At 43.2% G+C, this 19,024-nt stretch overlaps 1 protein-coding gene across 1 annotated transcript in view; it reads left to right on the forward strand.

Moving 5' to 3' along the window:
• Positions 1 to 19,024, forward strand: part of ECT2L (epithelial cell transforming 2 like) — a 118,455-nt gene that overhangs the window by 80,953 nt on the left and 18,478 nt on the right. Inside the window, exons 15-19 of the mRNA XM_030195521.1 lie at positions 458 to 550; positions 4,502 to 4,716; positions 10,164 to 10,311; positions 15,771 to 15,844; positions 16,122 to 16,278. Of these exons, the coding sequence (XP_030051381.1) occupies positions 458 to 550; positions 4,502 to 4,716; positions 10,164 to 10,311; positions 15,771 to 15,844; positions 16,122 to 16,278 (687 nt within the window). The remainder of the gene's footprint in view (positions 1 to 457; positions 551 to 4,501; positions 4,717 to 10,163; positions 10,312 to 15,770; positions 15,845 to 16,121; positions 16,279 to 19,024) is intronic.

Consider the following 19,024-nt stretch of genomic DNA (forward strand, 5'->3'; position numbering starts at 1 on the left):
GCTAACCTAGCGGTAACTAGGCAGCGCGTGGTACTGCCCGATTACCGCCGGGTATACTCCGGTACTACAAAAATAAATACTTATATATATATATATATATTTTTTTTTTTTTTTGTAGCACCAGATATGACGGCGCGCTGGGGGTGGGAAGTACTGCTGGGCTGCTGCGATAGCCCGGCGGTACTTCCTGTTTAGTGAACAGTAAGCCTGTGTTGGGCTTACCACCGCTTAGTAAAAGGGGCCCTAAATGTGAGGAACTAGTACGCTAGTCATTAATGCTGAGAAAGCTGCATTTCTAATCTCAGGTCTCCTGCATGTTTCTGTGAAGTGCGGTGGCTGCCGAATACAGCAGCAGACAACATCATTATGGAATCTATAGCTTCTCAATTCTCTCTGGTGTGAATAGTGTCTACCTGTCTTAGTCTTTTATAGTTATAACACTTAATTTCTTTTTCAGCAAGAAGATGCCAAAGAAAAGGAAATGCCAACGAAAGAGACAATTTATCACCTTCACGACAGCGAGCCAAAGTTTGAAGAGTTACTTGACTTGGTAATGAAAAGCATTTAAGGGGTTATTCTGTAAGGAGCTGCTTAGTTTTATTTTATTTATTTTTATTTTTGTTACATTTGTACCCCGCGCTTTCCCACTCATGGCAGGCTCAATGCGGCTTACATGGGGCAATGGAGGGTTAAGTGACTTGCCCAGAGTCACAAGGAGCTGCCTGTGCCTGAAGTGGGAATTGAACTCAGTTCCTCAGGACCAAAGTCCACCACCCTAACCACTAGGCCACTCCTCCACTCTCCAGTGACTGGCATTGAATATATGGTTTATTTTTGGCTAGTTTAGAGATAACCGGCTAAGTCGACTTAGCCGGTTATCTTTAAATTGGCCAAAGATATACCAGGTTTTCACAAGGCCAAACATGGCCCCGAAATCCAGTTAAAAAAATCAGAGGATAGCTGGTTATATCGGCTGATATAACTGGCTATCCACTAGCCGCTAACCAGGGATATTCAGAAGGGGATAACTGAATATTGGCGGATAGCCAGTTAAGTGCTATTTAACCAGTCAGCAGCCATTCTGACCGGTTTAAATAGTGCTGAATATCAGGGGAATATCTAACTGCTACAATGCACCGAAACGGAGCTGAAATGGCAGACTGGTGCAGAAATGCTTATGTGCCCAATTATAGCAGAGTGCCTAAGTGTATCCACGTGCAGCCACAAAGGGGGCGTTCCCATGGGCGGGTTGGGGTGCTCCGTAAAAGTGTTTGCAGTATTATGTTATATCATGGATGTGTGCCCAACTTGCGCAGTAGGATTTACGCCTGGATTCAGCTGCAGTAAATCCTCGCACCCAAAGTTGGGCGTGGAATTCAACGCCCAATGCTATTCTATAAAGAACGCTCTTCCTGCAGCTCCATTTACTGAATCTGGCCCTAGTGCTTGATCTATATCAACTTTACCAACCTTGTAAGTTAAGGGCTGCTTATGATTCGTATGGGTCATCTAATAAAAGAATAATGGGTGCAATTCTTTCCTTACAAAGGTTGTTATCAATAGAAATCAAACAAAATAAATCATGGAAAATAAAATAAGATGATACCTTTTTTATTGGACATAACTTAATACATTTCTTGATAAGCTTTCGAAGGTTGCCCTTCTTCGTTAGATCGGAAATAAGCAAATGTGGTAGCTGATAGTATATATAAGTGAAACATCCAAGCATTTCATTGACAGTCTAGCAGGGTGGGGGTGGGTAGGAGGTATGCATGGGGACATCAAAGCATTTCATTGATAGTCTAACAGGATGGGTGTGGGTAGGTGAGAGGAGGGTGATAAACAGAGAAATACAACTTTATGGTTTATAATGGGCTAGAAAACCCAGATCTTTGTTAAGTCCTGTCTGTTGGGTGTCAAAATATTCAATCATTCTGACTTCAAAGGTCTTACGTTCCTGTTTTGTTTTAAAGTTACCTTTCAGGATTCTTACTGTGAAATCACTGGTGCAGTGTTCTGGTCTTGTAAAATGCTGGCCCACAGGGGTGGGAACCTGACTGGCACCAGCTTTCTTCATGTTATGTCTATGTAAATTAAATCTTGTCTTAAGCATCTGGCCTGTTTCTCCAATATAGCATCCTTCGTTACATTTTTTACACTGAATGATATATACCACATTGGAAGATGAGCATGTGAAAGATTCCTTTATGTTGAATATTTTTCCTTTGTGAATGACTGTGGGGTCCTGTGAAATGTTTTGGCATAGCTTGCAGCTGGATATATTACAGGGAAATGTGCCCTTCTCTTCTTTTTTCAGTCTGTTTTGGAAGTTTACTTCTGATTAGCTTGTGTTTTAAGTTGGGTGGCTGTCGGAAGACCAGCACTGGTGGGGATGGGAATATCTTTTTCAGTAATTCATCCTCCTGGAGTAGAGGCTGTAGATCTCTTATGATTTTCCCTACAAAGAACTTATAAATAGCATTTGCTTACCTAAGGATTATAGTAAAAGAGAGAAATTCTATTGTAGATCTGTCATTTCAAAATAGGGAACTCAGTCTCGACGGAGTGAGATGTCAGAAATATAATTGCCACGATTCCCAGTTTTCTTTTTCTTCTTGGAATATTCTCAGTAATTAAAAAAGACTGAAAAATAAAAGACAAAAAATCTTTGGAGATCTTAACAAAAATAGCAATGTTAAAAATTTAAATGTATTAATAATGTTGATGTTGCTTTCAGAACCAGAGTAAATACGCTTATTTATGAATTACTCATGTGATCAAAAACTCTATTTAAAAAAAAATTAAAAAGAGGATATCTTGCATAAGGAAGTATTTGAAAATACTTTATTGAGACAAAAACTGGTAGTATCTTAAATATATCAGTCTTTCTTAGCACTGGACAGATTTAGCCTACAATAATAACATAAATAATATTTGCTTTTATTTATAGATAGCCTTTCGCCCCAAATATGAGACTCAAAATTACATCATCAAGATTAATATAAGTACATCAAAATAACAAGAATAAAAATGTACCCTAATGTGAACCTACTGCATTCCTCACACACAGAAGGGAATTAGCCAACCTTTCAGATAAACTAAAAATAAAACAATGAAATTAAAATGCGCTCCCTCCTAATGCAACTACCCCAGCCACCTATGCAAAATATAATAATCACCATCCTCTTAAATCAATGCAGAAATAAAAAATACTAAGGGCCCTGTTTACTAAGCCACGTTATAGGAGCATTTGCATATTTTCGTGTGTTAACCATATATGAGCATTAACCATGTAAGTGCCTACAATATCCCTATAGGCGCCTACACAGCGTACATGCTAATTATAAGTGGTTAATAATGCTAACACGCCTTAGTAAACAAGGCCCTAAGGGGTATGTTTACTATGGTAAGTTAGCGTTTTTAACGTGCCTGTAAATTTAAGACATGTTAAACGCTAACGCGCCTATACATTTCTGTGGGCGCATTAGCATTTAACACGCATACACCATTTACGCACGTTAAAAACGCTAATGTGCCCATAGCGCCGCTTATTAAACCTAGCCCTAAATCATAATTACTCTGCTATCAGAAATTCCCCTGCATATACTCTTCCCAGGGGGTTCATTCCTCTTACTGCCTGAGAGCTTTGATGTCAAATATGGATTCAGCTACATCAATGGAAGCCATTAAAAAATGGTTACATATTAGTGATGAAATATGATACCCAAAAGACAGATGAACATTAAGAGGTCTGAGCTATTTTGGAGGAATTGTGAGATGGACAATTTATATTCATAAATGTCATGGATGTCCAGGAATACAAACATTTTGGGTAATAATTAGAGATGCCTTCAGATTAATAACATGAATGAAATTGCAGCCGGGCTGGGAATGCTGATAAGGGGAGATTACACAGTAAAGAACACATGGGTGACTTTCTTGTTAGTTTCTGCTAGCTTACAATTGCAGCTAAGTCATGAACTTCAGTGACGGCAAGCATAGTTTGTTAGGATATAGTGTACTCTGTTGCTAGAGGAATTAATATGGGATAAAAATGAAGCATGTCAGGAGTATTGGGATATATAAAAACCTTTTGATTATCCAAAATGATCAGATAATATGGGAAAACCACAAAGATTATTATCAAGGATGTATATTTCTAGACTTTTCTGTGAAGGAGGCTTTTTTTTTTCCTATTTAAAATTTCCTTTTTATTTCTTCTGTTTTATGATTCTCCTTCCAATTTCTTCTTGTTTTTTAGTAGCTAGAATTGCTTTATTTCTTCTTGATTTCTGCTTCTGTTGGTAATCTTGTAAGAGCTACTTTTTTGGTATTTTTGGGTTCTTTTGGACTCTGATTTCAGCATATTGTTGTAATGCCCTTTAAATCGAATAACTCAAATAATAATAAAATAAAACGAAAGGCTACAAGAATGAGAATTTTAATGGGAAACATCCTGAACATAGTCTTTCCTATTGTTTTGCCCTTATGGAAACCATAGGACAGGAATCTTCAGGGTTATTCATCAGACAAGCGGACCAGCTTTGTTCGGGAGATCCTGGGAAGTGAGAGGACCTATGTGCAGATGCTGGATATTGTGAGAGAGGTGTATGCTGTCCCTCTGAAAGCAGCACTGACTTCAAACCGGGCCATCCTGAGCTTCGCAAATGTGCAGATCATCTTCTCGGACATCCTGGCTATCTTAGAGCTCAATAGGTGTGTATAGACATTATTTTTTTGGCTTTTGCACACATACCTTTTTCAGTAGTAGCACAAGGCGATTTACATTCAGGTACACTAGGTACTTTGTCCTAGTAAGCAACAGTTTAAGAAACTTTTGAAGACTTTTTATTTTGTAAAGGTTTTATGGACGACTAAACTGATCTCGTTTACTTGTGCAATTCTCCTTGCAGTATTTTCTGAATGATATTGTTTTGTTTTTTTTTACAATTTTATGAATGTTTTGTTGTAACCCATTTTGATATTAAAGTGGAATATAAATCTGAAAATAAATACATTAAGGGGTCCTTTTACTAAGGTGCACTGAAAAATGGCCTGCGCTGTTGTAGGCACATGTATTGGAGGCACGCAGGTCCATTTTTCAGCGCGTCTGCAAAAAAGGCCTTTTTATTGCCCGAAAATGGACATGCGGCAAAATAAAAATTGGCATGCATCCATTTTGGGCCTGAGATCTTACTGCCACCCATTGATTTAGCGGTAAGGTCTCACCGGGTGGTAATCATCATTATGCTTACGTTGCCTATTTCTGCCCAGTTAGTGCCATGCGGTAGTAAATAAAAATATTTTCAGATGCACGTAAATAAATGGAATTACTACCGCCCAGGGCTTGCAGTAGCCGCACGGTAGTTCCAAATTGACATGCATTGGAATTGCATAGGCGTCTACGTGCCTTAGTAAAGGGCCCCTGATAGAAACATTTTTGCACTATAATTTAAGCCTGCTAAGAGATTTAGGCTAGTGCATGACCTTGAAGACATTTTTTCTGTCTACCCTGTGAGTCAGAGCCTGGGTGACTTGGGGAAGGCTTGTGCCAAAACACACAATAGTAAGCAAGCAGTCCCATAATAGTATTATTGCATGTCTGCTTTCTCAACAGAATCTATTGTCTGGAAAGAGGTAAGTAGGAAAAATGTTGATGTACAGATTGAATGGAGAACTTGGCACTAGTACTAGTTATGCTATCCAAGAATCCATCTGAATGGAAAGAGGATGGGCCTTATATTTCGAACCATTAACACAATTTTACAGTGCTGTTCCTCCCCCTATGCTTATCTGCTTTGGAGGGCTTTGCTGCTAGCACATACCACTACTACTACTATAAATCATTTCTATAGCGCTACCAGTCGTACGCAGCGCTTCACAATTGAACATGAAGAAAAGACAGTCCCTGCTCAAAAAAAGCTTACAATCTAAATCAGGACAGACAGACAGGACCAATAAGGATAAGGGTAGGACAGATAGAAGGACACATTGAAGAGAGGAAGACAAGATAAAGGTTACGAGCAAATGACAAGTTAGGAGTCAAAAGCAGCATCAAACAGGTAGGCCTTTAGCCCGGATTTGAAGGCGGCCAGGGATGGAGCTAGACGTAACGGCTCAGGAAGCCTATTCCAGGCATAAGGTGCGGCGAGATAAAAGGAACAGAGTCTGGAGTTAGCGATGGACGAGAAGGGTGCATTTAGGAGAGATTTGCCTAGTGAACAGAGTTCCTGGGAAGGAGTGTAGGGAGAGATGAGAGTAGAGAGGTAATGAGGGGCTGCAGAATGAATGCACTTATATGTCAATAAGAGGAGCTTGAATTTTATACAGAAACGGATAGGGAGCCAGTGAAGTGACTTCAGGAGAGGGCTGATATGGGCATAACGACTTTGGCGAAATATTAGTCGTGCAGCAGAATTTTGAACAGATTGAAGAGGAGAGAGGTGGCTGAGTGGAAGACCTGTGAGAAGCAAGTTGCAGTAATCTAAGCGAGAGGTGATGAGAGTGTGGATGAGGGTTCTGATAGCGTGTTCAGAAAGGAAAGGGCGAATTTTGGCGATATTATAAAGGAAGAAACGACAGGTTTTAGCAATCTGTTGAATATACCAGACTTGAGAAGATTAGCTGGGGCGGAGCTGCCTGCCATTGGCTCTCCATTACTGCTATCAGGAGTCTGCAGCACTTTGTAGACACATTATTTAGTCCCTGCATCTGGAAACTTGCAATTGAATAGATAGGAAACACAGACATAACACATGGGGTCCCTTTAAGTTAAAACAGCAGGGCTGGCTGCAGCGAGTCAAGCCTAACGAGTTTATATGAAGAAGCAGCCCATGAGTGAGGTAATGGGCCATGTGCAGGAACAGCTAGGTTCATGTTTTAAAATCGGCCTCCGAAGTGTGTTTCAAAGATTTATGTGGATTTCGCAAGAGAGAGAGAGCATGGCATACACATTCAGGAAAGCTCTTGATTGGAATAAGGTGGGTCACTGGGGCCATGGTCCGACTATTATTTTGCTCAACACAGCATAGGCAACTAAAGGCTTCCCTCAAACAAAAATACAGACTGCCTCCCCTAACGCCAGCTGCTTGACTCAGCAGAGTTGAAGGTGCAGAGTTTAGGTTTAGTGATGGAGAAGGGTACAAGTAAGAGAACCTTGCCTGTTGAATGAAGGTCAGGAAGAGTGGTGTATGGGGAAATGAGAGAAAAGAGAAAATGAGGTGTTTCTGCAGTTTATACTACTAATAATTATATGAAACTTTAAGCCCTGAGCCAAGACCAAAGAGTAGGAGATGATACTGGATATGGTGATTCCCTCCCCCCCCCATATTTATTAAAGAGAGAATTAGCCCATAAGACGGGGATCTAATGATGGCAATCAGGAAGTATATTGAATAAATTCATCACCTTCTTTGCTGCAACTGCATAAGCCCCCTTGCTTATTAAGCATAAAAATTACTGTCAATATAAAATTTCTATACAATAAATAAAGTCCAACATTTTTGCATAACAGTATGTAAATCTTGATATTTGATTTATCAAAATGCCATTAGGGAAAGTCTCTATTCTTATTCTGTGCACTGACATTTTTGTCCTTGCTGAAAGAGAAACTTTAAGAACTAGACAAGAGAATAATTCATCTTGGGACATGATGATGTCACTGGATGGTGATTAGACTCTCCCTGTTCCCGCTGCTGAGTTTTTCCCATTCACACTCCCAGGAGAGACCTCCATCAAATCCTTACCACGCTGTTAGTTTTGAGCATTGGTTGGTAAAAGGGTCTTGAGCATTCCTAGTGCATGCTCACAAGAGCACAGTCTAAAGCAAATGTTGCAACCATGGTAAGCTTTGTACATCAAGCCCTGAATCAGTGGCGTATCCAGACAGCCAATTTTGGGTGGGCCTGAGCTCATAGTGAGTGGGCACAAAATTTTCTTTGCCCCGCTCTATCCCTTCCTCAAAATTTAAATTACACTGTCTCTGAAGGTGGCCAGAATTCCTTTTACCAGCTTTGCAGGCAACAGCATCATCCCTAAGCCACTGATGCTGGCACCCCCACATATGATTAATTGTCGGTGGCTCAAGGATGCTGTCATTGACTGCAGGGCCGCCGAGAAGGGAGGGCAGGGGGGACAAAATTCCCCAGGCCCGGGCCTCCAAGGGGGGCCCGGCACCAGGGTCAGGCTGCCGGCGCTGCAGTTCCCAGTCTCACCTGCCTGCCTTCTCGGCTCCGGGCTCCCTGTATTCGAAGCGGCAGTCACAGGTCGCCTCCCTTTGGGCCTTCCCTCCCTGTGTCCCGCCTTTGCGGAAATCGGAAGTTACATCAGACGAGGGCGGGACACAGGGAGGGAAGGCCAGAAGAGAGGCGATCTGCAACTGCCGCCTTGAATGCAGGTGGCCCGGAGCCGTGGAGGCAGGCAAAAACATCCAAATTGGTATTTTCAAAACCATATTTTAGACGTCTTTTTCTATGAAGTCCATTAAAATTGCATTCAAATCACAAGTTGGTGTGTTGGGGCATTTCAAAGGTGGGATTAGGGTATGCCTAACACCTGGACATTTTACAACTATAATGGAACAAAACAAAGACATCCAGGGCTAAAACCAAAATGTTTTGGTCTAGACCTGTTTTCAGAATGAATAAGGCACAAAAAGGTGCCCTAAAATAACGACCACAGAAGGGAATCAGGTGGGACCCCACTACCCCCCAGTGGTCACTGACCCCCTCCCACCCCCCAAAAAGTGAATACAAATATGACTTACCAGTCTTTATGACAGCCTCAAATGTTAAAGTCAGGTCTATTAGAGCAGCATGCAGGTCCCTGAAGTAGTGTAGTGGTTAGTGCAGTACACAGCGGGGGACCCAGTTCCCTATCACCTTCTACCTGTCACACCTGTGGTGGAAACTGTTACACCTCCTAAAATCTACTACTACTACTACTTAGCATTTCTATAGCGCTGCCAGGGTTACGCAGCGCTGTACAAGTTTAGACAAGGGGAAGGACAGTCCCTGCTCAAGAGAGCTTACAATCTAAAGGTAATAAGCTATGTAGTCAGTGTATGTATCTGGAATGGGGAAGGTGGTTAGGCGCCAAAAGCAAGGGAGAAGAGATGGGCCTTGAGTAAGGACTTGAAAATGGGCAGGGAGGGCGCACGGCGTATGGGCTCAGGAAGTCTGTTCCAGGCATAAGGTGAGGCGAGGCAGAAGGGGCGGAGTCTGGAGTTAGCGGTGGTGGAGAAGGGTACAGATAGGAGTGATTTGTCCTGAGATCACCAAATCACCAAAACCCTACTGTACCCACATACAGGTGCCCCCTTCACATATAAGGGCTATTGTAGTGGTGTATAATGAGGGGCAGTGTGTTTTGGGCTGGAGTTTGGAAGTTTCAGGAGACATGATAAGGGAGCAAAGGTGAGATGCGTCTCTGGGAGTATTTTCATGAAATGCGCAGAACTGCCCTCTAGGGTGCCCCATTGCTCTCCTGGGATGTCTGGGGAACCAGTCTACTAAAAATGCTGGCTGCTCCTCTATCCCAATGGCATGAATCTAGACGTTTTGCACTTATTCGGGTTTTTTTTCAAAAATGGATAAAAAAAAAAGCCCAAAGCACAAAACCTTGTTCGATACAGTATTTAAAAAAAAAAAAAAAGGTAAGACATTTTTCTTTTTTGAAAATGACCTTCTTTCCTATTCGGATTTTGGACGTTTGTGTAAAACGTCCAAAATTGGACTTAGATGTCATATCGAAAATGCCCCTCCACATGTTCTAAACCACTTTTGATAAAAGTGGGTTGTTTTTTGTTCTGTACATTTTAAAAAATATATATATTTATAACATATATGTTCCGCACTATCCACTTTGCTAGGCGGATTACAAGGAAGCATGCATAATATCAAACACACAGATCTAAAACTTTGTTTGTACCTCCGTATGGTTGCAGTTTTTTATAGTGTTTACGTCTCATAATAAAACTAAAATTTTAAAAAATGTGAAATGTAATGTAATTGTAATACTGAAGAAAGCCAACTTCTGACCCTTTCCTGAAGATTTATTAGAAAAGATCCGTACCTGCTGTTTTGGTGATGTGTCTCAGCTGTTAGTGTTGCAGTGATGGAGAATATTAAGTGAGAGCATCTTTATTTCTCTCCTTTATTGCTAAGGCAGTTTTTAGGTGATCTGGCAGAGCGCCTTCAGGAATGGGGTCCTGCACAGTGCTTGGGAGATGTTTTCACCAAGTTCGGCATGCAACTTAAAGCTTATACAAATTTTTTCAACAACTATGCCGTCATTTTGAAAACCATTGACAAGGTGTGTAAGACTTGGAGTGACAGTAGTGGCTGGGTTTGGCTGGGAGAAGGCTGGTCTCACCTAGACAGGTGCAGATGGCTACAGGTAGGGAGGCTGCATTCACCAGAAATGCCTGAATCACACTAATTCAACCATTTCCATTTAACAGACTCTTAATAGAGCTGAGCCATGGATCTTGTTCTTTAAAATACAAAAAAAAATTATAAGATTATTTTTGATGTAAAATAATCCTGAAATTTGCTCCATTTTCTTCAGTGTGATTGAGCAGCAACTCTAAGGGCCTTGTTTACTAGGCCAATCTATAGGTGCACTAGCGTTTTTAGCGTGCGCTAACACCAGAGACACCCATAGGACTATATGGGTGTCTCTAGCATTTAACGCGAACCTTAATAAACCTTCATTACCCAAGTCTTAAGTATAAATCCACATATGCTTCATCCTTCTCCTTCATCAGCTCACAACTATGGAATGCTCTGCCAAAAACTACAAAAACCATCCAAAACCATCTAAATTTCAGGAAATCTCTTAAGACCATCTTATTTGGAAAAGCCTACCCCAAGGACTCAGCCAGAGTCTCCACTGCTTAATACACATTAATTTTATGACAATTTTGAGGACATCCACCCTTTCCCTCTCTTCCCTGGTTTCCCTGATCCTTCCGTTCCTTCCCCATCCTCTCCATTATTTCTTATTTAGGTTTTATTTTGTATTAGCTTAATTTACTGGATTGGCGTTTGCCTTTGCGGTGTGATGTAAGCCACATTGAGCCTGACGCAGTTGGGAAAATGTGGGGTATAAATATGATCATAAATAAATAAACAGGGCACTTAATGTTCTTTATTCCTTCCTGGCACATTTTCCCCCCTTTTCTTTTGAGTTTCTTGTGCTTGAACTATGTTTTTCTATTGCACTGCCTTGTGAAGTATCAAAATTTGTACTGTGTTAGTTAAATGTTATATGTAGTTTTTGTGAAATGTGAAACCCAATGGGTTTAAGTCTCATGTTTGCATGAGATTTTGCAAGGTGTACCTAATATTCAGAGGCTGTAATTTAAAGGCAATTACTTTAAAGTAGACAACATATTGACAGCAGGCAAAAAAAAACAAAAAAAGGTATCTGGGTTGATGATATTTAGAAATGACCAAAGTCTAGAATTAGGAAACATGAACTCAGAAAGAACTGAGCACCATCTTTCCAAGCTTTGTACTGAAGCGTGCACTTTATGATCAGGCTGTTTCCTTATGCGCATAGGACAATGCTTAAACATGAGGAGGAAACACCCTGATAAAATATAATTCCAGTTCTACCATATGTATTATTTTCCAGAGAACTTATCATTTTGGAATGTATAAAAGCTTGCAATTTCTGCAGTCATCATCCTCCACATAACTACCCCCCTCCCATCTGGGTGAGATGCTCTATGTTTTTTAAGCCCTGTTCTGCTAAGAAATGCAGGGTCATGCACTTGGGTTACAAGAATCCAAGGGAACAGTGCAATGTAGGGGATGAAGTGCTTCTGTGTACGGAAGAAGAATGAGACTTGGGGATGATTCTGTCTGACAACCTTGATTCTGTCTGACAACCTTAAAGTGGCCAAACAGTTGGAAAAGGCAATTGTCAAAGCTAGAAGGATGCTTGGGTGCATAAGTAGAGGGATGACCAGCAGGATAAAGGAGGTGATAGTGCCCTTGTATAAGCCTCTGGTGAGGCCCCATTTGGAGTACTGGGTGCAATTCTGGAGACCGGACCTACATAAAGATATAAACAGGATGGAGTCAGTCCAGAGGGCGGCTATTGGTAAGCGATCTCCGTCATAAAACATTTAAGGACAGGCTTATGAATCTCAACATGTAAACGCTGGAAGAGAGGTGGGAGAAAGGGGATATGAAAGAGACGTTTAAATACCTCAATGGCGTTAATGTACAGGAGGAGAGCCTTTTTCAAATGAAGGAAAACTCTGGAATGTGAGGGCATAGGATGAAAAGAGGAAATAGGCTTAGGAGGAATCTAAGAAAATACTCTTTCACAGAAAGGGTGGTGGATGCGTGGAATGGCCTCCCGGTGAAGGTTGTGGAGACGAAGACTGTGCCAGAATTTTAAAAAGTGTGGGACAGGTACGTGGAATCCCATAGGAAAAGGAGGAGTTAGTGGTTACTGAGGATGGGCAGACTGGATGGGCCACATGGTCTTTATTTGCCTTCATGTTTCTATGTTTCTATGTAAGTGTCCCTAGATTGCAGGAGCCCTGTCACAGCAATGAAAAGCTTTCATTCTTTGAACACGCTGAAAAGTGCACGCTTACAGTGTGACAGAACGCCAGGTTTTCATTTCTAGAACTTGCAGCACATCAACCCAATGCAGCAGGGAGTGGTATATGTGAGGCCAAATGGTAATGGATGGATAGTTTATATGGACTGTATCTTGTTGTGGGAAGGAGGTATGTGGGTGGGAATTGTGTCTTTTAGGCTCTGTGGCGTAGGCGCCAACTCCGTGGGTGCTCGAGCACCCCCAATATATCACCCACCGGAAGTTCCCTTCATCCCTCCTCCCTCCCTCCCTTCGAGTTCCAGGCCCCTCCCTCTGAATTTTAAAAGTCATCATCTTACCTCGTTGGGGTTACAGCAGCAGCAGCGGTGAAAAGTGTGCAGGCTCGGCAGTCTTCCCTTCTCTCTCTCTCTCTCAGCTCTGGTCCCGCGGACCAGAGTTGAGAGAGAGAGAAGGGAAGACTAAACTAAGCGACGAGCCTGCACGCTTTTCATCGCTGCTGCCGCCGTAACCCCGACGAGGTAAGATGACTTTTAAAATTCGGAGGGAGGGGGCCTGGAACTCGAAGGGAGGGAGGGAGGGAGGAGGGGGGCCTTGGAACTCGGAGGGAGGGAGGGCGACTTCTTGAACTCGGAGGGAGGGGGGGCCTGGAACTCAGAGGGACTGGAACTGGGAGGGAGGAGGGGCCTGGAACTTGGAGGGAGGGGGACAAGGGAGGGGGGACGGGGGAATGCACCACCTGTAAAAAAAAAAAAAAAATTTTCAGCCCCCCAATCATTTTGAAAAGTTGGCTTCTATGCTCTGTGGGAATATGTATGTAATCCAGGTGTGAAGGAGGCATTTATGTTTGATCGGGATATGTATATGTGTGAGAGAAAGGTGTGGGGTTTATATGTTTGTGTAGAAAAGAATTGTGGAGAGTGAGTGAGAAGAGAAAAATGTGGGTGGTGTGTGTGAGAGAGATGAGGTGATGTGCTTAGGGCATTCTTGTGGGGATCTGATCTGTGTGCATCAGGGGTAGTAAGAGGTGGATGCATGTGTATGTGTCTGCTTGGTGGGGGTTGCATATATGATCACATTAATGGTTAGTAGGCATGAGTGTGGGGTACGGTGAGGTATGGTGAGGTTTTGCACGGGGGAGGGAGTTTATGGAGGTGTTTTTGCACAGGGGGGTAATAGATGGGATGTGTAGGGATGTGTGAGACATACTCTTTCTTCCACCTTCATCCCATGCCACATGACTTTCTTTACTCTCAACTGCCTCCCAATCATGCAGGGGGTAAGGCCCCGGCACTCTGCCACCACTACCTTCTGCTGGACTGCCACTTTGTCAGTCCTCATCTTTGAGTGGTAGGGCCACGTTTCTCACCACCTACTACTGTTGCCACTGACCTGCCAGTCATCCTTTTTGAGTAGTGAGGCCTGGCCTCCCCATCACTGCCTTTGTCACCCACCACCCACCTTCACTATAGCTGATGGGACCTGGCCTCCCCACCTCCATGGGTCTCCTGGCTCCCATTCTGTTTCCTCTGTCCATCTATATGTATATATAATCTCCCATGATATGGGGATTACTAGAAGTATATAGATGTCTCCTAAGACCCTGGGGGGGGGGGGGGGGGGGGAGTCAGGTCCCTGCCAGTGGGCTGGAGGGAGAGTGGGAGGTCTGCCCAATGGAGGGCTTGGCCAAAAGGTTGCAGAGGAAAAGTGAATCCCTGTGGTGAGTGGCAGCAGGGATGGAGTTTGGGAAAATGATAAAAGAAGTTGCAGTGGGGAACACGAGGTCTTTGGTTGTCTGTACTTCGTCAGGACCCTTGGGAGTATTGGGGGATCCTAGAGCAAAGAATAAACCCAGGCTAAGTAAAGGGGAATAGTTGCTGCCCATATAAGCGGCAACTGAGAAAGAGAGAGTTGCAGCTTCAGGTAGAAAAAGGGAATCCAGCCTGAAAGGGGGAATCAGAACAGGGGAAGCCTGTTCAAGGCCAGGGTGCAGCCCTGCGAAGTGAATCACTTGAAGAAGGAAAGTCTAAAGGGTCAGTGTCTGAGGGAAGTGGATTGCTATCACGAGTAAAGGAGCAGCCTTGAGATTGTTCCTGGCCCACAGAATGGGATATGTACGGATGGAGTTGTACTTATGTAAATAATAGGACTCTGAAAACTGCTGGTGTAAATAGAAGTGGAAAGAGGAGAGTGGTACAGTGATTCCTCCTGAAGGGATAACTGAATTGTCAGAAATTGGTTTGGAGCTAGAAGTCAATCGCAAACAGTTTGGCCTCTGGCGATTATACTGTTGACAGCAATTGCAGAAAGATAAAGTTTATTGCCTTGAAAAAAACCTTTGGTGTGCTGAGTGAGCCTTGGCGTGAGAGCGTGGACACCTGCTCCTGAGTGGTGAGGTGCCACTAATAAAGAAAAAAGACCCCATCGAACCTCCCCAAACCCTGGATCACTATTCCAGACCATTAACCCACTCCTGGGCTCGACTGAGGGAGACAGTGACTGTGTGAGTGGTGAGTGGAGTGGAGAAAGATAAAGTACTGTAAGTGTTGAAATTGTCCTCATAACCCCAGGTTGAGGAGTGGAACAGAGCTGAGCTGGTGATTGCGGAATGACTTGGGGGTTACATATACAAATACACATGTGTCCAGAGAAGTGAACAGATAGATTAACCTATAACATTATGCACTCATACTGTTGTGAAAAGGTGCTGAATTGTGGGGTCCTTTTACTAAGGTGCGCTAAAATGCCTTTTTAAAATTTTTTTGCCGAAAATGGACGTGCAGCAAAATAAAAATTGCTGCGTGTCCATTTTGGGTCTGAGATCTTACTGCCAGCCATTGACTTAGCGGTAAGGTCTCTCGCGTTAACCATGCGATAATCGCCTACTCATGTCAAGTCAGAGTTGTTGCCCGATTTTTGCTACACACCAGAAAATAAAAATTATTTTCTGGCCCGTGTAGCAGACGTGCATAAAAAATGAAATTACCATACAGGACACGTGGTAGCCAGGTGGTAACTCCGAATTGGAACGCATTGGGCATGCGTAGGCGCCTACACAGCTTAGTAAAAGTGCCCCTGTGTTTGTAAATCTATTCCTGAAAGGTATGTTTCTAGTGTAAAACCTGTTTTCTGCTGTTCTTTGTTATAGTTAGTAGTGAAAGTGATCAGCTGAAACAGAATTTTTTTCCTTTCAGTGCAGAGAGACAGTACCGCCTTTCAGAGTCCTCTTGGAAAGGCACGATAAGACTGTGGTTACTAAAATGATGACGTAAGTTTGGGAGGCCATCAGGCTTCTGTTTAAGCAGAATGATTTGGCAATGAAAAAGTTAATTTTAATTCCAGACATTTTTGTATGCACTTATCACCTATATTTCTAGACGTCATTCCTCGGAGAAATTCAGATCACCCAAATCAGTTGCCTCTCTCATCTAATACCCTTCCATGAGGGTAACATGCATGCAAAAGCGAGATCTGAATGAGGCTTAGATTAATTTAAAATAAAACTTGGGATAGCCAACTCATGCACATTGTCTTTGTTAATGCAGCCTACAGGAGCTTTTTTTGTGTCCATCTGCTCGTTTCGATGAGTATGTTTATCTCCTTTATGCACTGCGACTTCATACACCCCCCGAGCACGCTGACCGGGAGGACCTTACTGCTGCAGTCAAGCAAATGAAACAGTACAGGGATTACATAAACCAGGTCTGTTGATGTGAGCCTCACCTTTTCTGTTTTCAGCTAGCTTTATTTTCAAAAGCACCAAGGTATATTAGCTCTTTAATTCTATAAATGATGCGCAGTTATGCATGTAGTTGTGTATGTAGTTATAGAATTATTTAATTTATATCCCACATTATCCCAATAGATCGGGTTCAATGTGGCTAACAACTTATTTTAAGAGTACAAAAAGTGATGCGGGATAGTATACATTAAGTAATAATAAAGTACATGAGGATTGAGAGTTACAATATGTAATACGGAAACAAATGCTAGATGCAAAAAGGTAACAATTTATAGTCATCCATGTATAACAGCAATTAGAATGGAACTGAGAAATTGGAATAATTGTATAATTAGGGGTTTAAATTAGGTTGTTTTTTTTTTTTAAGTTTGGATCATTTCCTAAAAGAAAAGCCCATAAACCATTATTAAGATGGACTTGGGAAAGTCCACTGTTTATTTCTAGGATAAGCAGCATAAAATCTGTTTTACTCTTTTTGGATCTTGCCAGGTACTTGTGACCTGGATTGGCCACTGTTGGAAACAGGATACTGAGCTTGACGGACCTTTGGTCCAGGGGCGTAGCCAGACTTCGGCAGGAGGGGGGTCCAGAGCCTGAGGTGACGGGGCACATTTTAGTCCCCCCCCCCCGGCGCCGCTGACCCCCCTCTGCCGGCACCAACTTTGACCCCCCCCCGCCGCCGACCCTCTCGACCCCCCCTCCCGCCGCCAACCCTCCCCCCCCCGGCCGCCATTGCCGTGGGCTACTTTTGCTGGCGGGGGACCCCAACCCCCGCCAGCCGAGGTCCTCTTCTTCCGGCACAAGGTTTCGTTCTGTTTCTGAGTCTGACATCCTGCATGTTGTATGTGCAGGACGTCAGACTCACAGAAACAGAAGGAAGCCTTGCAGATCAGCCAGCAGTTCAGAACAAATACAATAGTTAACATTTAATGCCAAGAAGTGTAGAGTGATGCACTTAGGGTGCAGAAACCCAAAAGAGAGTTACCGGATAGGAGGAGAGAGATTAGTAAGCTCGACTCAGGAGAGGGACTTTGGGATGATGGTGTGCGAGGATCTGAAGGTGAAGAAAACAGTTATAGACCTCAATATCCTACCAATCTAGTTACAATAAAACATGCATAATATAATCAACAAAACAAAGACAATTTAAAACAAAACAGCCATGGCCAGAAGGATGCTAGGCTGCATCAAGAGGGGTATAACCAGCAGAAGAAAGGAGGTGTTGTTGCCCCTCTACAAGTCGTTGGTAAGGCCCCACTTGGAGTTTTGTGTTCAGGTTTGGCAGCCGTATCTTGTCAGGGATGTAAAAAGATGAGGCTGTGCAAAGGAGAGCTACAAAAATGGTATGGGATTTTCGTTGTCAACATGAACATATATACACTGTATGAAAGGACAAACAGGGGTGACATGATTCAGACATTCAAATATTTGAAAGGTATTAATCCTCAAGCAAACCTCTTCCAGAGATGAGAAGTTGGTAGAACTAGAGGACATGAATTGAGGTTGAAGGCGAGCAGGAATAATGTCAGAAAGTATTTTTTCATGGAGAGGGTGGTAAATGCTTGGAATGCCTGCTGGCAGGACGTGGTGGAGATGAATTCAAAAATGTGTGGGATAAGCACAAAGGAATTCTGTTTAGAAGGAATGGATCCACGGAATCTTAATATAGATTGGCCGACAACACCGGTAACTGGGAAGCAAAGACAGTGCTGGGCAGACTTCTATGGTCTGTGCCCTGATTGTGACTGAATAGATATGGATGGACTGGAGTGTAACTGTTAAGGGGCTTCAAGATTAACCTCAGAAATTTTAGTACAAGAACAGTGCTGGGCAGACTTCTACGGTCTGTGCCCTGAAAATGGCAAGGTCAGATCAAGACAGATATACATATGAAGTATCACATAAAGTTTATCATGTTGGGCAGACTGGATGGACCACACAGGTCTTTATCTGCTGTCATAAACCATGTTACTATCAGGCTTATTTTCAAAAGTGATCGCTGGCGATCTTCCGACATAAATCGGGAGATGGCCGACGATCTCGCAAAAGCGGTGAAATCGGTATAATCAAAAGCGGCGTTTTTGACACCATCGCCGCTTTCCTGTTGCTGCACCAGCTAAAGTTTAAGGGGCGTGTCGGCAGCGACACGAAGGCGGGACATGGGCGGGCATGGGCGTGGCTACCAGATGGCCGGCTTTTGCGGATAATGGAAAAAAAAGCGGCGTTAATCAGTATTTCGCCGGGTTTACTTGGTCCTTTAATTTTCACAACCAAGCCTCAGAAAGGTGCCCTAATTGACCAGATGACCACCGGAGGGAATGGGGGATGACCTCCCCATACTCCCCCAGTGGTCACCAACCCCCTCCCACACTAAAAAAAATAAAAATAAAACACTTTTTTGCCAGCCTCTATACCAGCTTCAAATGTCATACCCAGCTCCCTGACAGCAGTATGCAAGTCCCTGGAGCAGTTTTTAATGGGTGCAGTGCACTTCAGGCAGGCAGACCCAGGTCCACCCCCCCCCTACCTGTTACACTTGTGGTGCTAAGTGTTGAGCCCTCCAAACACCCCCAAAACCCACTGTACCCACATGTAGGTGCCCCCCTTCACCCATAAGGGCTACGGTAATGGTGTAGAGTTGTGGGGAGTGGGTTTGGGGGGATTTGGGGGGCTCAGCACCCAAGGTAAGGGAGCTATGCACCTGGG

This window comes from Microcaecilia unicolor, chromosome 3, assembly GCF_901765095.1.
Source record: "Microcaecilia unicolor chromosome 3, aMicUni1.1, whole genome shotgun sequence".
Taxonomy (NCBI): domain Eukaryota; kingdom Metazoa; phylum Chordata; class Amphibia; order Gymnophiona; family Siphonopidae; genus Microcaecilia; species Microcaecilia unicolor.